General features: G+C 49.4%; 1 protein-coding gene and 1 non-coding gene across 5 annotated transcripts in view; one reads left to right on the top strand and one right to left on the bottom strand.

The window, feature by feature from the left end:
* SIK3 (SIK family kinase 3) overlaps positions 3,094–18,332 on the bottom strand; it is a 264,167-nt gene continuing 248,928 nt past the window's right edge. For 2 of the 4 annotated variants that reach the window (XM_018059745.1, XM_018059746.1), the window contains 5 exons: positions 17,179–18,056; positions 8,280–8,443; positions 7,253–7,385; positions 6,017–6,187; positions 3,094–5,310 (listed from right to left, as the gene is read on the bottom strand). In XM_018059745.1, coding sequence (XP_017915234.1) covers positions 6,030–6,187; positions 7,253–7,385; positions 8,280–8,443; positions 17,179–18,056 — 1,333 coding nt within the window. In that variant the 3' untranslated portion in view covers positions 3,094–5,310; positions 6,017–6,029. The remainder of the gene's footprint in view (positions 5,311–6,016; positions 6,188–7,252; positions 7,386–8,279; positions 8,444–17,178; positions 18,057–18,332) is intronic. The other 2 variants (XM_018059747.1, XM_018059748.1) reach the window with 1 other exon arrangement.
* TRNAE-CUC lies at positions 11,167–11,238 on the top strand. The gene has a single exon. It is a non-coding gene; the product is annotated as a tRNA-Glu (tRNA).

Here is an 18,332-nt window from a genome sequence, read left to right as displayed (position 1 = left end):
GCTGTTTTGCCCTGCTTTAACTGAAATGATTGTGGCAAACCTAGTATCTGACAGCTGCCAGTTCTTCAGTGGCCAAAGCATTTTCACGATAAACTGAAAGGCCAGCAGGCCAGATATTCTCCTTGTTTGGCCCGTGAGAAGCCTGCAGCTGAGAGCTGCTAAGAGTTGCCTTATTACCTTCAGCCATCAGTGTTCAGTGCTGGCAGGAAGGGAGTCAGGGGCCTGGCATCTAGCTCTTTGATGGTTGCCTGTAGGCCAGCAGCAGCTGGGCCTCCGACTCCCAAAGCCCTTTGGGAGTTTGATAATATCTTACCAAGCTGGAAGCTTTTTTATTTTTAAACTTTTTATATTGGAGTATAGCCAGTTAATGTTGTGATAGTTTCAGGTGAATAGCAAAGGGACTTAGCCATATATATACATGTATCGATTCTCTCCTAAACTCCCCTTCTACCCAGGCTGCCACATAACATTGAGAGTTCCCTGTGCTGTCCATTAGATCCTTGTTGGTTATCCATTTTAAATATAGCAGCATGTACATGTTGGGCTTCCCTTGTGGCTCAGCTGGTAAATAATCCGCCTGCAATGCAGGAGACCTGGGTTCAATCCCTGGGTTGGGAAGATCCCCTAGAGGAGCGAAAGGCTACCCATTCCAGTATTTGGCCTGGAAAAGTCCATGGATAGTCCACAGGGTTGCAAAGAATCAGACACAACTGAGCGACTTTCACTTCACTTCAAATGTTGATCCCAAATATCTCTTCTTCCAGTTCTTCCCCTCTCCCCGGCTACCATAAGTTCATTCTGTGTTTGTTTCTGTGGAATCTTCCTTTTTAAATATGTTGCTGTGTTGTTAGTCACTCAGTCATGTCCGACTCTTTGCAACCACATGGACTGTAGCCCTCCAGGCTCTTCTGTCCATGAGATTTCTCAGGCAAGAATACTGGAGTGGGTAGCCATTTCCTTTTCCAAGGGATTTTTCCAACCCAGGGATCAAACCCAGGTCTCCTGTATCACAGGCAGGTTCTTTACTGTCTGAGCTTGTTCACTAGTGTGTCTGCCCCATCTCACTGTAAGGTGTTTGGTTTAAGTCGGCCCATGCCCCTCCGTTACTAATATTTTGGAATAAGGGAGACTTTCTGAACAGAGGCCGATGGGAAAACCACAGCCAACAGCAAACGGAGCATGTCTCAGGACCAGACTTGGGGTCCATCCAGTCACTGTCAGAGGCACCAAGTACCCCGGATGGACTAGCTGTTAAGTGGGTGCAGGGCCCACCAGTGTCGGCCCTTAGTCCTACCACCCTGTGCCCCTGATGTGGGGGTCTCCCCAGTCACCTTGCTGGAGTGGGTCCCCTGGTGTGTGTGAGAGTGTGGCTGGCTGGCTGGCTGCAGGAGTGGATTTTGCTCAGAAGGACTGGCCACTCATTTCACAATTGGTGTCTCAAGGTCATACTGGTCAGTCTGCGCTGGGAAGACTCTGTTCCCTGCTGGGTCTGGCACATAGCAGACACTCAGCAAATATTTGCCCAATGAACTATTCTGCACCCCAGAATCCAGAGGGTTACTTGAAAGAGCGGGCTTGGAGAGGAGACGCAGGAGTCTTGCGCATACAGCCTGTTATCAGGGACCCTGCTCAGAACATTTACTCTGAGTGTTTATGGTGCAGGTCTTGAGGTTGGGAGGTCTGGATCATTTGGGGAGGGAGGAGATCCCCATCACCACCACCCCTGTTCACTGTTTGATAATCTTGTTGCAGCTCCTGGTGATAGACAGAGCCCCAGTTTAGACCCCAGCACCGGGCATCATAACCAGCAAAGAATCTCTCCTGCCCTCCGGCTTAGGAGACTAAGGTCATGGCAGAGCAGGAATGGAGGTCTAGCTCTTCGGTAGGTACACCAGCCTTCTGAATCCTTGATCTGTGCAGGTGGAGTGGGGCCGGTGTGGTGGGGAAGGAGGCTACCTCAGAGTCAGAAAGATGAGCAAGGACCTGTTGGCAAGGCTTCCACCTTCACAGCTCAGACCTCTGGGTCCACATCCAGCAGGCAGGGCCAAGGCCTCTGACCTCATCTCCAAGGCATTTGGGCTGCTTGCAGCAGGGCGTGGCACCTTCCACAGAAGGTTCTTCCAGATTACTTGAAGGCATCTGGTTTATCTGTTTGGTTTCAGAGACACTCTCAGCCTTCCAAGGGAGTGTGTACAGACTTGAAGATTCCCCACCCCTTACCCCCAGCCCTTTAAAAAAAAACATTTTGTCTTGGGGTAGAGCCCGTTGATGGAGAAGGCAATGGCAACCCACTCCAGTACTCTTGCCTGGAAAGTCCCATGGATGGAGGAGCCTGGTAGGCTGCAGTCCATGGGGTCACTAAGAGTCGGACACAACTGAAGTGACTTAGCAGCAGAGCCCATTGATGGACAAAGTTGTGATAGTTTCAGGTGAACAGGGAAGGGACCCAGCCATACATTAGAAGACCCTTCTTGAGAAGGCTCTTTTCTGCTCTCAACACTCCCACAGTGACCCTCTAGTCACGTGGACTCAAAGATTTTCTAGGTTCCCGCCTGTCCCTTGTCTTTCTATAAGCTCAGCATTTCCAGCTGCAGTGATCTTTCTTCATAGAAGGCTTCTAGCAGCTATTTGTGAGCCATGGCTGGGACCCTTCAAGAAATTCTACCCTGTCCTCTGGAGTCCAGGTATGGAAAAAGGGGAAAACTATAGCAAAAGTCCCCTTCTATCTTAACACTTAGTTGGTGTCCATATCACTGGGTTGACTGAGGTCACTCCACAGACGCCCCAGCCTCTGCCAGCTCTTTGAAGTTCTCCTTCTACTCCTTCAAAAGTATCCTCTCAAGGAATGTTTTCCATCGGACTCAGCAAACTGTAGTGTTCACTTCTGAGGGGGCAGAGTCCAAGCCAGGTGTCTGATGACCCAGCATGAGGTCCAGTGCAGGCTTCTGGAGAATGCTCCTCTCTCAAGGCAGGGTGAGATAAAGCAGAGCTCACGGCCCCACCCTACACGTCCTCAGCCTCCCACATTCCAGCTTCCAGCCTGAAAGTTTCTCCCAACTAGACTCCAAACACAAGGCTAGTAACATATCAGCATAAGATCATAGTCAGGTGTTTTATTTTCACAATCCCCTACTGTCCAACCAAGTTACCAAGCTATAACTGCCCACCAAAAAATGATTAAAGGTCTTACTGCAGCTTGGGTCTGGAGATTTTTTTTAATCTTTTTAGTTCAACATAAATGAGAAAGAAAAAATACTCTGACATTTTCAAAGAACAGAAGTAGGAAAGTATATTCATATACGTTCAACATATACTGCGCATATTGGTTACTACAATAAAAAGCAATGATTTTTTTTCAAAAGTGTAGTTTGCAAGATGGCACGGTTAATAGGCTCACTGGCTTTCGTCTGGGTGCTCGCTGTGGGGCAGCAGTCTGCTCGTCCATCAGTTCCGTGAACTAAACAGGCTGAGTGTGTGGTGGGGGCCGGCAGGGGTCAGAGCGGCAACGAGCCCAGAGAAGTCAACAGTGGCGGTTCGGGCTCTCTCAGTTGCTTCCAGAAGGTGAGTAGCTGGTGGCTCCCACCAAGTAGAGGGGATGTGGGGACCATGGAAACACGGAGAGGTCCCAAGAAAGGCTCTTGCACTGCAGAAACCCACTCGAGGGATATTGGGTCCAGGAGCTGAGCTGCCAACATCAGAGAGAAGGACAAGCTACGTGGGGGATCCTGGCAGCAAAACCAGGATGGCCATGCTGGGCACCCGCTTTCTTCTGTGCAAATTCAGGATGAAAGATGAGGAGAGGCCAGGGGACCTGTTACTCTGCTTCCCCAGAAAAACGGATCAGGAGTATTTAACATCTCTTCCTTGTTTTGAAGATCAGAAGGCGATAACCCAGATCTTCTGCCAGCCCCCCAGCCAGCAGAGGAGACTTTGGTTTCTAACGGTGAAGTAAAATAAAGATAGTGACGCTAACAATAGCTATCGCATACGCACTGCTTCAGCAGGGAGGCGGGGCAGGGAAGGAGACCACCACATCTGTCACTGGCACGAGTGAGAACTGCTCACAATTACAAGGTCTAAATAAAATACTTTGAACAAAAGGTGCAAGTCACAATTCAAATAGAACAGAATCTGGTTAAACACTTCTCTTTTAAACAAAAATTTCTTTTGCTTGTATTTATTAATAATAATAACAATAATAACAATAATATCAACATTTACCAAAAACAATTCCTACATGATCAAGAATTAAAATAGGGGCTGAGGATGCGCAGAGAGGAGGTTAGGAGGGTGGCAGGACCCAAGACAACCTCCTGTTCTTCTTGCCTGTGACAAAGAGGCTGAAAGGGAAAAGCATTATATATATATAGATATATATATGTATGTATTATGTATGTGTACAGATACATACACATATATATGGAGAAACAATCCTTGTTATATCACAATATAACATGAGAAGGAAAGGTGACCCCAAAACACAGTGTGCCACTGTTGGGAGTTCAGTCTGTGGGCAGAACCAGCAGGACGATAAAGGCAACCAACTTTCCGAATTACAAGAGGGGAGCTGAGTTACACACCAGAGAGACATTCTAACCAGCAACCCATCAATGCCAGGCCACGCTCAGCCTCCATGCTAACATTCTCATGTGATTTTGGCTTGGCCAGACATGTTTTTCAGTGAAGCCCAGCAGAAAAGACCTCTCCAGGTTCAGGCTTGGGGTGTCTCTTTTTGCTCTCCAAGGGCCAAAGGCTACTGCCCCTTCCCTCTTATCTCTTTCTCCAGCCACTACATTCCAGAGTATGTTGCCCTCTAGCTTTTGCTTCTGCGTAAGAGCAGTTCAGGGACTGGAGGGCGCTCTGCAGACAGAAGCTGGGGAGGGGAACGGCTCTGGGCCCCGGCCACCATACGCTAACTGCTTTGCTCTTCTGTCTAAAAAAAAAAAAAAAAAGGGAGAGAAAAGAAAAAAGAAAGAAAATCACCTCCCAGAGAAAACATACCTAAAAACAAAAACAACCAAAAACAACCCAAACCAAAAACCAAACCAAACCATCAACTCAAATACACCAAATACACTTTCACAAAAGGTGGCAAACATGGATTTCCTGTTTATTTCCTTGGTGACTTGGTCATACAGGCGAACATGGCAAAACCCCCCTCAGATCCCAAAAGAACAGCACACTGATGAACCAAATGGGAGGAAAGGAGCCGACATTCTGGGTGGAGGGAAAACAATGGCAATTTGGCGCAATGCTGCTAGATACTGTTGGTTTAAAATCAACCTTTTCATTTCCGCACTGTACATAAACCTGCAACAGAGCAGACACAGAGAATTAGTTTGAAGAGACAGACTCAAATATTCCATTGAAAACTTTCAAAGAAATGGTTCACTTTACCTCAGGTATTTTAAGAGGATTTGCTTTACTGAGGCTCTAATACAGATTTGCCAGATGGCTTAACTTTCAGCGAGTCTTTTCTGTCAATGAATTTTCAAAGACAGAACTGATACTGCCTCTTATGTTTAGGCATTACTCCTGCAAAATTGGCCAGGTGACCTGTTTTCTACTGCTGGCCTCTGATCACAAATTTCTGGTATATTTTTCCACTTGCAGCATAGCCTTGGAAAAGATCTGGCTAGACATGTATTCTTGCTGAATTTCATCCTTTAGGACTGAGTTCAAGAACCACCTCCTTTTCCATTACCGTGGCCAGAAGTCCGGTCTGTCCTCTGAAGCTCACGTATTATTTGAAGGCTATGGCACCTATAACATGCCTTATCCCCAACAGTTCGACCAAGGGACCATGGCCAGTATTTCTTCTAAATGCCCCCATCTACCCCTCAAACAATTAGCATGGTGCTTAATGAACGAGCAGAAAGATGCAAAAACCTTGGCCGGAGGAGTGGTGGTGTCAAGGTCACTGGCTCAAAGTTCATGTGGAAGGAATCTCCTGATGGGATCAGGAGCTGACAGTGAGCCAAAGGGCTGGTTTGGCTCCGGCCAGGGTGATACTCACTTTCCATCTTTCGCTACACGCCTGCCTGTTCCATGCTGAAGGACACCTCGGGGTGCTTGTAGCTGAGCAGTATGTCTGTGATGCACGTGGATGGGTAGCAAGAGGAGTTTAAATGCTGGCTGCCATCTGTCAGGTCTGGGCGCTCCTGACCTCCAAGACTCTCCCCGCATTCTGCAAGACCAGAGAAAACTTGGGAGGTTTGCAGGGAGCTTGGGTGGGGGGTGGGCAAGAGGTAGAGAGAGGAAAGAGAGAAGTCTGAAACTTCTGCAGCCCTAAGTTCCAGTTCAGAGCAGGCCCTCGGTTTGGTTAGTGACCACAGCTGGGAGCCAGGCTTCTTCCTGTTGCCCCCACTGTCCATTTCCCCCTCTTCTTTACTGTCTCCCATTGTCAGGCACCGTCAGCTCCCGTGGTGTGGGATAAGACAGCCTCGTGCTGACAGACCCTGACACCTGGGCACACTCTATGCTCAGGGCATGGGCCTAAGCACTTTAAACTCCCAAGCACAGGCTTCCCAGGTGGTGCTAGAGGTAAAGAATCTGCTTTCCAATGCAGGAGACCTAAGAGACATGGGTTGGATCCCTGGTCAGTAAGATCCCCTGGAGAAGGAAACGGCAACCCACTCCAGTATTCTTGCCTGGAGAATCCCACAGACAAAGGAGCCTGGTGGGCTATACAGCCCATAGGGTCGCAAAGAGTCGGACAGGACTGAATGAGTGAGCACGCATGCAGGGAAGCTAGCAACTGCTCCCAGCACAGTCGAGGGCATGGGCTCTACTCTTTCTGTCACTTTACAGAGGAGGAGCTTGGGGGTCAGAAAGGTTAAGCGCCTTAACCTGTGGAGCCAGTAGAGAGCAGTCAGAATTAACTGCAGATCATCCACTCCCGGGTCTGTGCTGTTATCAGCTCAGATCCCCTCCCTCTACTGGTTTTAACGGGAGGCAGACATTAGGACACGGTGCCTTCTCCTCAGAACCAGAACAAGAGTAACTGAAGGGGCATCTGAACATGCATACAGACAGTACACTGACGGGCCTGTGCTGTCAGGAGCGGGGCTCCTCCGTGCTCTCTCACTCAGTGCAGGAGAACTGGGGAAAGGCGGCGTCCAGAAGCCCACGGGAATGCTGTGGCTTCCCATGGGCTCTTCATACAAGAGGGGAGCAGTCACTGGTGAAGAGGGAAGGGGGGCCCCTCTAGAAACTCCTTTGGGGTACCTGCCCCACGCATAATGCCCCTTACCCTCGTTCTCCCCGTCCTGGAACTGCTGGCTCCCCATGAGCGATGACTGACTGAGAACTGCATCTGACATCCGGGCAGAACTAAGTGCTTTCCCTGCCACGAGACTCATGCCAGGCAAGTTGTCCAGCTGCACCTGCAGAAAACAATTATTAAAAGAAGTAAGGAGATCAGAGAGCATGCCATAAGAGACTGCTATGCCCTCCAAAGGAGCCCAGGCCAAGGGTGGCCGCAAGCACTGTCCCAAGCACTGCTACCCAGGCCCCCTTCCTCTGCAGGGCTATCCAAAGGGGGATGCTGTGGGGGGAACTGAGGCTGGGGCGGGGGTGCGTGCGGGGAGGGAGGGGCTCAGGGAGTCTCAGCTGGCGCCCTTGACATCTACTTGGCGTTCCAGTACCAGGTTTCTGACCTGGCTCGAGGCCATGAGCAGTCTCTTAGGGCGGCAGTGTCCAATAACACTCTGTTCGAGGACAGGGGATGTTCTCTGTCTGCCCCATCCAAATCGAAAGCCGCCAGCCACAAGTGGCTACTGAGCCCTGGAATGTGACTAGTGTGACTAAAGAACTCGGTTTTACGTTTTATTCTGTTTTAATTACATTTAAAATTGAAAGGTCACATGTGGCTGGTTGTGGCTGTATTAGTGCCGCCGAGGAGTCTGCCCTAAGGCAACAAAGCTCTGCCAAGTGGACTAGCTCCCTTGAAGTCTGAATAAATTCAAGGCAGCTGCCAGGATAATAACTGAGAGTCTGCAGGCTCATCTGCTGGGGCATGGGTTTCAATTGTTTGGGGAGAAGTTCAATAACTAAGACTAGAGGAAATGGATGCTCTTGATCCTCAGCTTCAAATGTGGAGCTCGGCGTCAGCAGAGATTCTCCTGGAATTTCAGGCTTGTTACAGTGATTCAGAGACATACTCCCTGAGTGCTCAGGGGCTCTGGACTCTGACTGAGGAGAACGAGAGACACCACCCCACATTGCTAAGTTCTGCTTTCAAAGGTCCCGCTTCCAAGAAGCAGGAGGGGCCGACGTACATAAGCATCGTCGCTGTTCTGAATGGTGTGATGTCTCTGGAGGGTGCGGGGCCTCTGGTGCTCACTGGCTGAGGGGTGTGCAGGGTACCCAAGTCCATTGTGATCTGGCAGCTCCATCGCTTGTCCAGGAGAACTTCTATCCATGCAGTTCCCTAGGACAGACTCTGAGGAGACAGAGTAAAATAGGGTCAGTCAGCAGACCTAGCCTTTCTCTCAGTCCACTCTCAACAAAGCAGCATCTTGCAAGGCACAGTGGGCCAGGGTGAGGACCACCATTGGCAGACCAGTCCCGGACAATCCTCAGCTGGCTGGTGACGCTCGGAGGAGCCTGGACCAGCCTGCCAACTCTCAGTCCTTCCTGGGGCTCTCTCTGCAGGGATCGTTCCCTTACAAGAAAAAAATCCATGTATTAGTAGTAGGCTGAACCTTTTTTTTTCTCTTCATTTCTCTGTTGATTTGACAGTGCTATGTTCCCAAACCTAGATGCACAAGAGAATCATTCCTGGACCTTCAGGACCTCTAGCCTGGGAGAATGGCCTCCACCCTGTGGAGGTCTCTCTCTCTTCCCCTGGCTTCCCCTCCGTACCCCACCCAGTCCTCTCCTCTCCTCTCCTCCTCCGACTCCAGCCCCAACTCCTTTCAAGGGTCCTCCTCTCTTTACCTCTCTACCCTTGACCCTTTCACTCTCCCCACACTTACTTTGGCAATATCATCTATTTTCATGGCTTCAGCTACACTGCTTCTATGTAAAGAATTACTATACGCTCTTTTAAGCTCCAGATTCAAAATTCTAAATATTTACTAGATATCTTTCCCTGGATGGCTGAACAACATCAAACACTTCACAGGTTCAGTTCTGAACTCACCAGCTTTCCCCACAACCAACACCTCCTTTCCTAATCTTCTGGGTATGAGCTCATGGAGTCCCTGCTGATTCCTTACTCCTGGTTCCACATCACCTGAAGTCTGAAGAATCTGCCTCTCCAGTGTTGGTCACTTTAATCTCTTTCTTTCCAGTCTCATTGCTTCCACGAAAGTTTGGTTACCTCCTGCCTGGATCACTATAATAGGCTCCTAATCATTCCTCTTCCACGGCCCTACAAAGATGAACCTTTCTATAGTGGAGCCCAAACCCCTCATTTTCACTGGCCCAGCCTCTCTCCCAACGTCCCACACAACTCACCCCTACATTCTAAGCTCTGGTCAAAGGGGACCACTCACGATTCAATGCATTTGCTTTCACCTTTCTCTCTCCCTGGAAATGCTTAATCTTCTACTTCCATTCCTGCCAGTTCTAATCAACGTATCCTTCTAGGTCCATCTCAAATGTTACCATTTTTATGAAACTTTCCCTTTCAAACAGAAATAAATCATTCTTTCCTTTCATTGTCAGAAGACTTTATTAGACTTTGATTATGCTAACATTATTCCTGGCACCATCTTCAATTGTCTACTTGTGTTAATGTTTCATATTAAACTGTAAATTCTTTGAGGACAAGAATTATTACACGCATGTTTGTGAGCCTTCAGTATTCCAGAACACTGCCCAATACCAGTGTTTCATAATATTCTAACTGATACCAATAAACACTCTCTTAATATAGGTTAGTCACCTGTCAGAGTCAGGATGGTCAAGAGTACCAAGGCCACACCAAGGTTGACAGGGTCCTCCTGTTGGCACCTCTGGCTCCAGTCCTTAAGAGTCCAGCACTTGAACATGTGTTTTCTTTGGTTGGTTGGTTTTTCTGGGTTAAAGTTCCCTGGCAACTACTAGGCTTATCTCACAATGAACGGTACCTTGGTGAGACCAAGTTTTTAAACAAATTTTAATGGGAAACACAGTCCTAATGCTAACTGCACCATCCCAGTATCTACGTGAATAATGAAAGCAACACGGGCTGCTTGAGTGATGTGTAAAGTATCTCAGGTCTCTATATTCAAATGGTCTCCTTAACCATCGTGGTGAGGCCAGGGCTTAGGGGCTGGGCCGGGACAGGAAGGGAGGGGAAGGAAATGATAGGCACTTTGCTGGTAACGCAAAGCACTCTGGAGGAACGGGAGAGGAATGGGAGCTTCCAAACGACCGAGAGGAAGGCGAGTGAGACTAAGCTGCTCCGTGGGATGAGGTCACCCACCCGCCAACCAGCCTGATCCCCGTCAGTGGGCACAGCGCATGTGCTGGCTGCAGGTTCAAATGAAGGCCACCGGGAGGCAGTGATGCAAGGCTGCCTCTGGTGGGTGGTATGTATGCTAAACCTCCCTCCCTGCCATCTCTCTCTGTGAAACGGGTTTTTATTCCTGAGAATGGGGTTTCTCCACATCTGAACACCCCCCTCCTTTTGGCCCTGCCCGTGGGAAGGTCCCATGGATTCTGTCCTCATCTGCTCTCTTCACAGCCTTCAGGTCTGGTGCAGACAGATGGAGCCCTTCTTGACAAATCTCACGATAAGCCCTCCTGACTCCCACGCCTGGGGCTCAGAAGCACTCGCTCTGGGGTCAGGGAGCCCCAGGCCTGGATCCTGGCTTCACCAGAATTCCTGGGCAAGTTACCTGACTTTACTGGATCTCGCTTCCTTCATCTGCAGAACAGGACTTACTCCACAGGTCTATGAAGTGCTTACTTGAGTTTGGTCCTCTATAAGAGCTCAGTAAAGACTGGTATTATTTACACTCATTTCAGAGATATTATTTCTGAGAGGATGGGGCACAATGAACCAGCTGACAAAAACAAACAAGATGATTTTATCACAGAATCCTACTTCGAGAAATATGGGGCTAATTTACCACGGGTAAGTGAGCAAGTGAGCTACTGAAAATTTAATTTCCAGAAAAGAAGCCTCTAGTTTAGGAGATATAAATGTGAGTTAAAAACTAGATGAAAGGGAGTTCCCTGGTGGTTCAGTGGTTAAGACTTGGCACTCTCACTGCTGGGGCCCGGGTTCAATCCCTGGTCAGGGAACGAAGATCCTGCAAGCCTCGTGGCCGTGCGTGTGCTCACTCAGTCCTGTGCAACTCTTTGTGACCCCATGGACTGCAGCCACCAGGCTCCTCTGTCCATGGCATTTTTCAGGCAAGAAAACTGGAATGGGTTGCCATTTCCTCCTCCAGGGGACTTCCTGACCCAGGGATTGAAGCCAGGTTTCCTGCATTGGGGGGTGGATTCTTTACCACTGAGCCACCTGGGAAGCCACACAGCACAGCCAAAAATAAACTTAGACAAAAAAGAAGCATATTAATAGGGGTTGGGTAGCAAACCAGGGGTCTTTCTATTCAAATTTCAATATAATTCACAGGTCAAAGGTCAGGAAGGGTTGGCACCCTTGGCTAGGCAGATACGCTTGGAAGGGGAAGAATGTGAGGCAAGAGGGCATAAAGAGAAGAACATAAGGCTAAGAATTCAGGGGATTTGAAGTCAGGTTCCAGCTCCATCACAGTATATGAACTTGGACAAGTCATTTAACCTAACCTCAATATCCCTATCTGAAAAATGAGGGTTGTTTGGGGGCTCAAGAGACAATCGGTGTCAAAGGGCCTTTCATAAATTGGAAAGGACTACACAAGCAAAGTAATTATTTTTAGTAAGAATGTTGAGTTTAGAGGGCCCTTGTGACTCTACAGAGGAGATCCACTGACCAGTTTGGCAAGGGAGGCACTGCGTGTAAACAGACCAACCTGTTGAGCAAGGAACAGGAAATTGAGGCTCAAATCTTTGGCATTCCTGATGCCAATTCAGCAGCTGGAGGAACTGTCAAGCTCACCAAAGGATGCAGAAAGAGGATGCCAAGAGCAGGATTCTCAGGTATTTACCTAAGCAAAGCTGAGAAAGTACAGAGGAGGCGAAGACCATCTGATCAAACAAGGGGAAAAAATACACAAACAGACACAATGCACCCCGCCTGCCTACCTAGGGAGCCGTGGGGCAGCTTGCACTACTCTGTGGAATCTGTCAGCTGACTCGTCCTTACTCACTGGGTCTTAAGAGAAAAGGAGAGAAGTGCATGTGTGCATAACCCTCTCAAAGGTGCTGGGGGGCGAACCCTCCCAGACTGGGGTCAACCCATTTGACCCCTCTATGGGGCCTGAAGTCCTCCAGGGCTGCTGAAGCTGAGCAGGCTCAGGGAAAATGTGGTCTTCTCTGTGAGTTCAAGCTGGTAATCTCACTGTGTAAACTGGTTATGCTATCATATTTATTTGCAAAGTAAAAAAAAAAAAAAAAATCAAGTGTATGTAATAACTAGTACATAGGGGGAGATAAACCTATTTCTACTCCTGGAGGACAGAAAGGGAGATTACAGACAGCATGGGGCATGTCTAGCCCTGACCTTCTACATATTTCAAACAGACCTCTGGCAGGCTGCCGGCTCAGCTCTCTGGCAGTGCCTGGCCCCACACTGATTGGTGGCAAGTGGCCATAAAATAAGTAACTATGGCCATTGATAGGACGGCATTTAATTCTCCTTGACTAACATCAGCAATCCCTGATAATCTACCCTTAAGAAGTTTTAGAAGGATGACACTAGCTCTGCTTCTTATAATTACACCTTTTACAGCATTCATTACACAGTGCTTCATGTGAAGGCTGTTTATGAGCTTGTCTGCCCCCATCCCCCCCCCAGCATAAGCTCCCTGAGGGCAGGTTCTCTATCTTTTCATCCCTGCATTCCCCACTGGACCTAAAATACAGTCTTAAGTGACCTAATCATGCAATAAATTTTGTTGAATTTGCTCTGTCATAGAAGCAACAGATGGGATGTCTGGGGGCTAGTGTGTAACTACACAGATATAGAGGTATCATTAGAGGAGGCAAGAGGCATTCCTGCCACCCACAAAGATAAACAAGGACAAGCTGCCCCCATGTGCCTGCAAGGTGGTAGGGGGAGAGCATCACAACCCTTTCTTGGCAAAAGGGATGGCAAATTATCTGATGATTCTTTGTTGATGTCAAACTGCAAGCTCTCAAGTTCTTAAGAGTAGAAGCATCTCAGGTTAGGGCTTCCCAGGGGGCTCAGTGGTAAAGAACCCGCCTCCAATGCAGGAGACGTGGGTTTGATCCCTGAGTTGGGATGATACCCTAGAGGAGAAAATGGCAACCCACTCCAGGATTTCTGCCTGCGAAATCCAATGGACAGAGGAGCCTGGCGGGCTACAGTTCTTGGGGTTGCAGAGAGTTGGAGACAACCGAGTGACTAAACAATAACAACATGTCAGGTTAAAGCAGGGAGAGACTGTGGAGTCCGGTTTCTCCTGTAAAAGGGATCATAAAACATATGCCCAGGGTGGTTGTGAAAAATAAATGAGTAACTGACTGCAGGGCACCAAGCCCGGAACAGCCGTACTACAAACACCTTCTTGGAGCGGGCACCTAGCCAGCATCCCTCACTACACAGATGAAGATGGGGGGAGGGGTTATGTACCAGGGGGTCACAGAGGAAGCTCCTGTGTTTAAGGTAAGGACAACAGGGACGCCTCAGTATAAGAAGTAGTTTTAAACATGCAGACATACATTCCCGGAGGGTTTCTAATTCTGGAGCAGCTTTGGGCTTCCCTAGGCCATTTTTTCCTCTACTGCATTATCTAACTGTACTGGATCCTAAACCCATGTGGTAATCAATTGGGGGCTTTATTCATTAGAATTGTGTATATCATTCCAAAAGTCTCAAAACAGAAGTGGAAAGAGGTTAGAAAGAGGCAAGGTAATAGTATTCAAGAAAAGGCATAAGCTAAGTTAAAGAGTAAATTGAGACTAAACTAGGTAGACACAGGAAGGATTATCTCTAGCACATACTGGCAAGGGGGACAGGAGAGATTATGGCCTCTAGGAAAGGTCTGATCAAAGGTCAGGAAACGGAGATCTAAGAAAAAGGAGGATTTGGGGGAGAAGCAACCCTGATCATGGTAGTGAAGAATCCACCTGCAATGCAGGAGACCCAGTTTGATCCCTGGGTCTGGAAGATCCCCTGGAGGAGGGCATGGCTACCCACTCCAGTACTCTTGCCTGGAGAATCCCGTGGACAGAGGAGCCTGGTGGGCCACAGTCCATGGGGCTGCAGAGTCAGATGTGACCGAGTGACTAAGACTTTCAAACCAGATCATGAGGCAACAAGAACAGGGTATTTTTCAGCTGAAACCTTCAGGGGTGTATTTACAGCTGGATTCTTCCAGAAACCTAGAGAGAAAGAGAAGCATGCAGAGAAGAGTGGTGGCGATGGCGGTGGGTATAAGAAGGCAGGGAGGAAGGAGAGGGAGAAGAGATCGCAGGCACTCAGCTTGGGGAACGGTAGGAGGGATCTGTCAAGAGAATCTGACTCACGTGTTGGTCTGAAGTGAACTGATTTAAAGCTGCTGGATCCAGGTCAGACTCTGGGTTTCAGGAAACCTTTGCCCTTAGCTTCTAATTCCTTCCTGTAGACTGCGCTTCAAGGAAGGCAGCTTGTCTCCCCCTAAAACATTCCTGAGACACTCTCACCCATGGTCTTTCCTGATGCTTCTCCCCTAAATCCAAACAGCAAAATCCTCTTCCTCCACCAAGTCCATGCGCGCTCAGTTGCTCAGACGTGTTGGACTCTGAGACCCCATGGACTGAAGCCCGCCAGGCTTCTCTGTCCATGGGGATTCTCCAGGCAAGAATACTGGAGAGGGTCACAAGCCCTGGGATCTTTCCGACCCAGGGACTGAACCTGCGTTTCCTTAGTCTCCTGCATCGGCAGGTGGGTTCTTTACCACTGGGCCACCTGCGAAGCCACCAAGACCTCACTCAAATGTCACTCACTGTGGGAAACCTGGCCCTGCTCTGAAAGAGAACCAGGCTCCCCTGGCTCTGGTGCTCCCGTAGCGCCTGAACCTGCCACGCTCTGCTTCTCTTTAGGCACTAAACAGACCCACAAGCCTGCCAAACGGGGTGGGGTTCCTCTGACAATCGGAGGACACAAGCCAATTCAAGCCTCCTGGTCTCTCTGTGTATAGTTGTCACAGAGAAGAGAAAACTGAAAGGAATTGAGAGAGAATCATTTTTGAAGAAAAATATTTCAAAGGTTCTTTTCACATACGGCAATGTGAAAGGGGTGAAGGGGTGGGGTGTGTGCACTGTTTGCTCACTTCTCCTTCCTGGAGTCTTGCACACGCGGCGTGTGCTCAGGACACATCTGCTGGAGTGGAGTGAGCAGCTCTCGGGTTCAGTGCCACTTCCTAGCTGTGGACCTTGGGGGGAGTTACTTAATCTGTGCCTCAGTTGTCTCACCGGTAAAATGGGGATGGGAAGAGCTGTGAGGATTAGGTGACTTTGCGTGTGAACAGCCTCTGGTGTGTGGCATGTGAAACACGCTAGGGAAACGTCAGCTCGCCTCCTTTTCCGATGAAAGCTGCCATTCACACAGGAAGCTTTCCCAGCATCTCTGATGCCATCAAGCTGCCTCTGCTAGAACACTCCCAGCCACAGAAAGCTCCCAGTCTGCTCAGCAGCCTCTTCTGGAAAGTTCTTGTGAAGGCTTCTCTGGGGGTTGAAAGCTGCTGCAACGTCCATCCTGGTCTTGGCTCTGCCTCATAATATGAATCCAGAGAAATCTAATCCTTTTCCATATGACAAGTACGATGGCTCTCCTGAGTTTTCCCCCCAAGCCTAAACATCCCCAAGTCTGTCAGCCAATCCACCTATGACTTGGTTCCAAAACCTCCCTCTAGCCTACGTCAACTCAAAAATACAGCAACCACAGGTGGACACAATACATCTGACTGGTGCAGACCTCACACTGGATGGTACCCATCTGCTCAAAAGCCCAGGATTTAATGGGAGTTTATGGAACTGTATCCCTATTGGTGCTCAATGAGCACAACCTGAAGGTACCACGCCCTCTTCACATAAACTGACTAAGGGTCAGGTCTTCCATCCTGCCCTGTGCCTGGGGACCCGACTGCCCCAGGAGCTGAGTCTGGTGTACTGACTTTAAAGTGCAGGGCAGGACAGGCTTCAAGAAAGGAGGGTGCGGAAAGTGCCCAGTTTCAGGGCTGAATATTTTATGGAGAAACCTGCTTTCAAGATCTGTGATGATAGGATGGATGTCAGTCCAGATTTGGGGTACGGTGAATGCTACGACACTAATGAAATGACATTTTCTGAGCATAACTCACTGATAGTGACTCCACTCTCCTTCCAAATGAAAATGAATGCCCTCATTAATTATACAGTGATACTAAATGAAACAGCATGGCATCCCTTGTGATACTATAATATTCTGTACTTAGCTTATTAACAAAGTGATCAGAATAGTAATACCTCGAATTATTTAAACCATACATTCAGATTATCAAGCATGCCTCTCTCTCCCTGTGGCACACACACAAGCATTATGTATCAACATAAACACACGTGTGTATGTTTTAATCTTCAAAAATACTCTGCAAAGGACCGTTATTCCTCCTGCCGTTTTTTACGGATGGGGAAGTAAGAACCTGAGGGTTAAGTGACAAGGTCACTGCACTCATCACAGAGGCAATCTGGGACCGAGGGACCTTGACGTACTCCAACACTGTTTACTCTAAACCCTGTTTCCCTAGCACTGGCTGACTTTTTTTCTATCACAGAGGTTAAAGCTAGCTATTTTGATGACAGCTGAGAAATTCTGGATTCTAAGGAACCACAGTCTGAATATGGGAAAACAGGTAATACATCTTGCTGCCCATCATCTGTGTGTTCATTTTCTATCACTCTCTTTTAATTCTGAAAACAGATTCCCTTTCCCCATCAGATACCCATTTCCTATGTGCTTCTCCCCTAAAAGGTCCCGCAAGTCTTCTCAGGAATTCTCTCTTAGCAACCCAGAGTACCAGCTGAGAAAGGTAAACACTGCTGAGTTCACTGGAGGAGGGCAGGCTGGCCCAGAGATCGACCCTGCAGCGCTCTTACCTCGGCTGGACACCTTATTTCTAGTGAAGGCAGCAGCCGGCTGTCGGTACGGATGGATCCCCAACTCCTGCGCGTGATTCACGGTTCCCAGGAGAGATTCAGGGTCCCCGGGGCCGCCTGTACTCAAGAGCAGGGGGCTGTCATGGCAACCTTTGGTCAATGTGTTCCCGCTCTTCCTATCCGGGAAGCCGTCCTTGGCCCCCTCGCACGAGCACTCCTCCTCCATGCTCTCCGAGTGCACGAGCGCCGGCTGGGGAGCGTAACCGTGGGTCGGGGTCGGGGAGGAGACCTGCGAGATACATTCTTGCGCCCTGATCTGCAGAAGGTGCTGGGGGCTGGTGTGGTGGTGGTGGTAAGAGTCAGCGTTCTGATACGGCAAAGCCTGGCGCTCCGCCATGCTCTGTCCCCCAAGGCCGGGAGCCAGACTCCCGGCGTCCCCCTGGTTCATGTGCCGGAACAGCTCTTGGTATTCCTGCTGCTGCTGCTGCTGCCGCTGCCGCTGCTGCCTTTTGATGAGCTGTGCAAACTCCGCCGGGGGCAGCCGCATGTCCGAGTGGCCGGTGAGTGAGTGCCGGGGGGAGAGCAGTCCCTGGAGGATGTGGGGCACCTGCTGGTGTCGCGTGTAGTCTGGCGGCGTGGGGGACAGCAGGGCCTGCTGCAGTGCCGATGTGGTATAGTGCGGTGGCTGCTGATGCGCACTGGGAGGGAAGGTGGGGAACTGGTCAAGCGGAGGGACTTTCAGGGCTTGGGTGGGAGGTAACCCCGCTCCTGGTGAAGGGTTGTAGCTGCTGGGGGAACCCCGGGACTGGTCCGAAAACAGGTGGGGGTGTATATGCGCCTGGTCGTAGTTAGCAGGGGAGAACCGAGTCACGTTCAAGCTGCAGACACAAAAGGGAGTGAGTACCAGGCATCCGTGTGACAAGTGGCTAAGCTCCCCGGGGACGGCTACCAGTCCTCCTCAGCAGCGAGTCTCTGCTGGTACGGAGAACCACGGGGCCACAGGGAGGATGGGGGCGTAGGCATTACCCCCACCACCCCCTTGGGCTTGAGGGTAGCCACATCACTTGAATTAAGATGTGCCCATCTCTTAGAATATGAGTGATGGAAAGAAATAATCCTAGAACAGAGAAGGGGGGTAACTGAAATTTTTACCT

This window comes from Capra hircus, chromosome 15 (genome assembly GCF_001704415.2).
Source record: "Capra hircus breed San Clemente chromosome 15, ASM170441v1, whole genome shotgun sequence".
NCBI lineage: Eukaryota > Metazoa > Chordata > Mammalia > Artiodactyla > Bovidae > Capra > Capra hircus.
The sequence above is the reverse complement of the archived record's forward strand: the minus strand, read 5'-3'. Positions and strand labels throughout refer to the sequence as shown.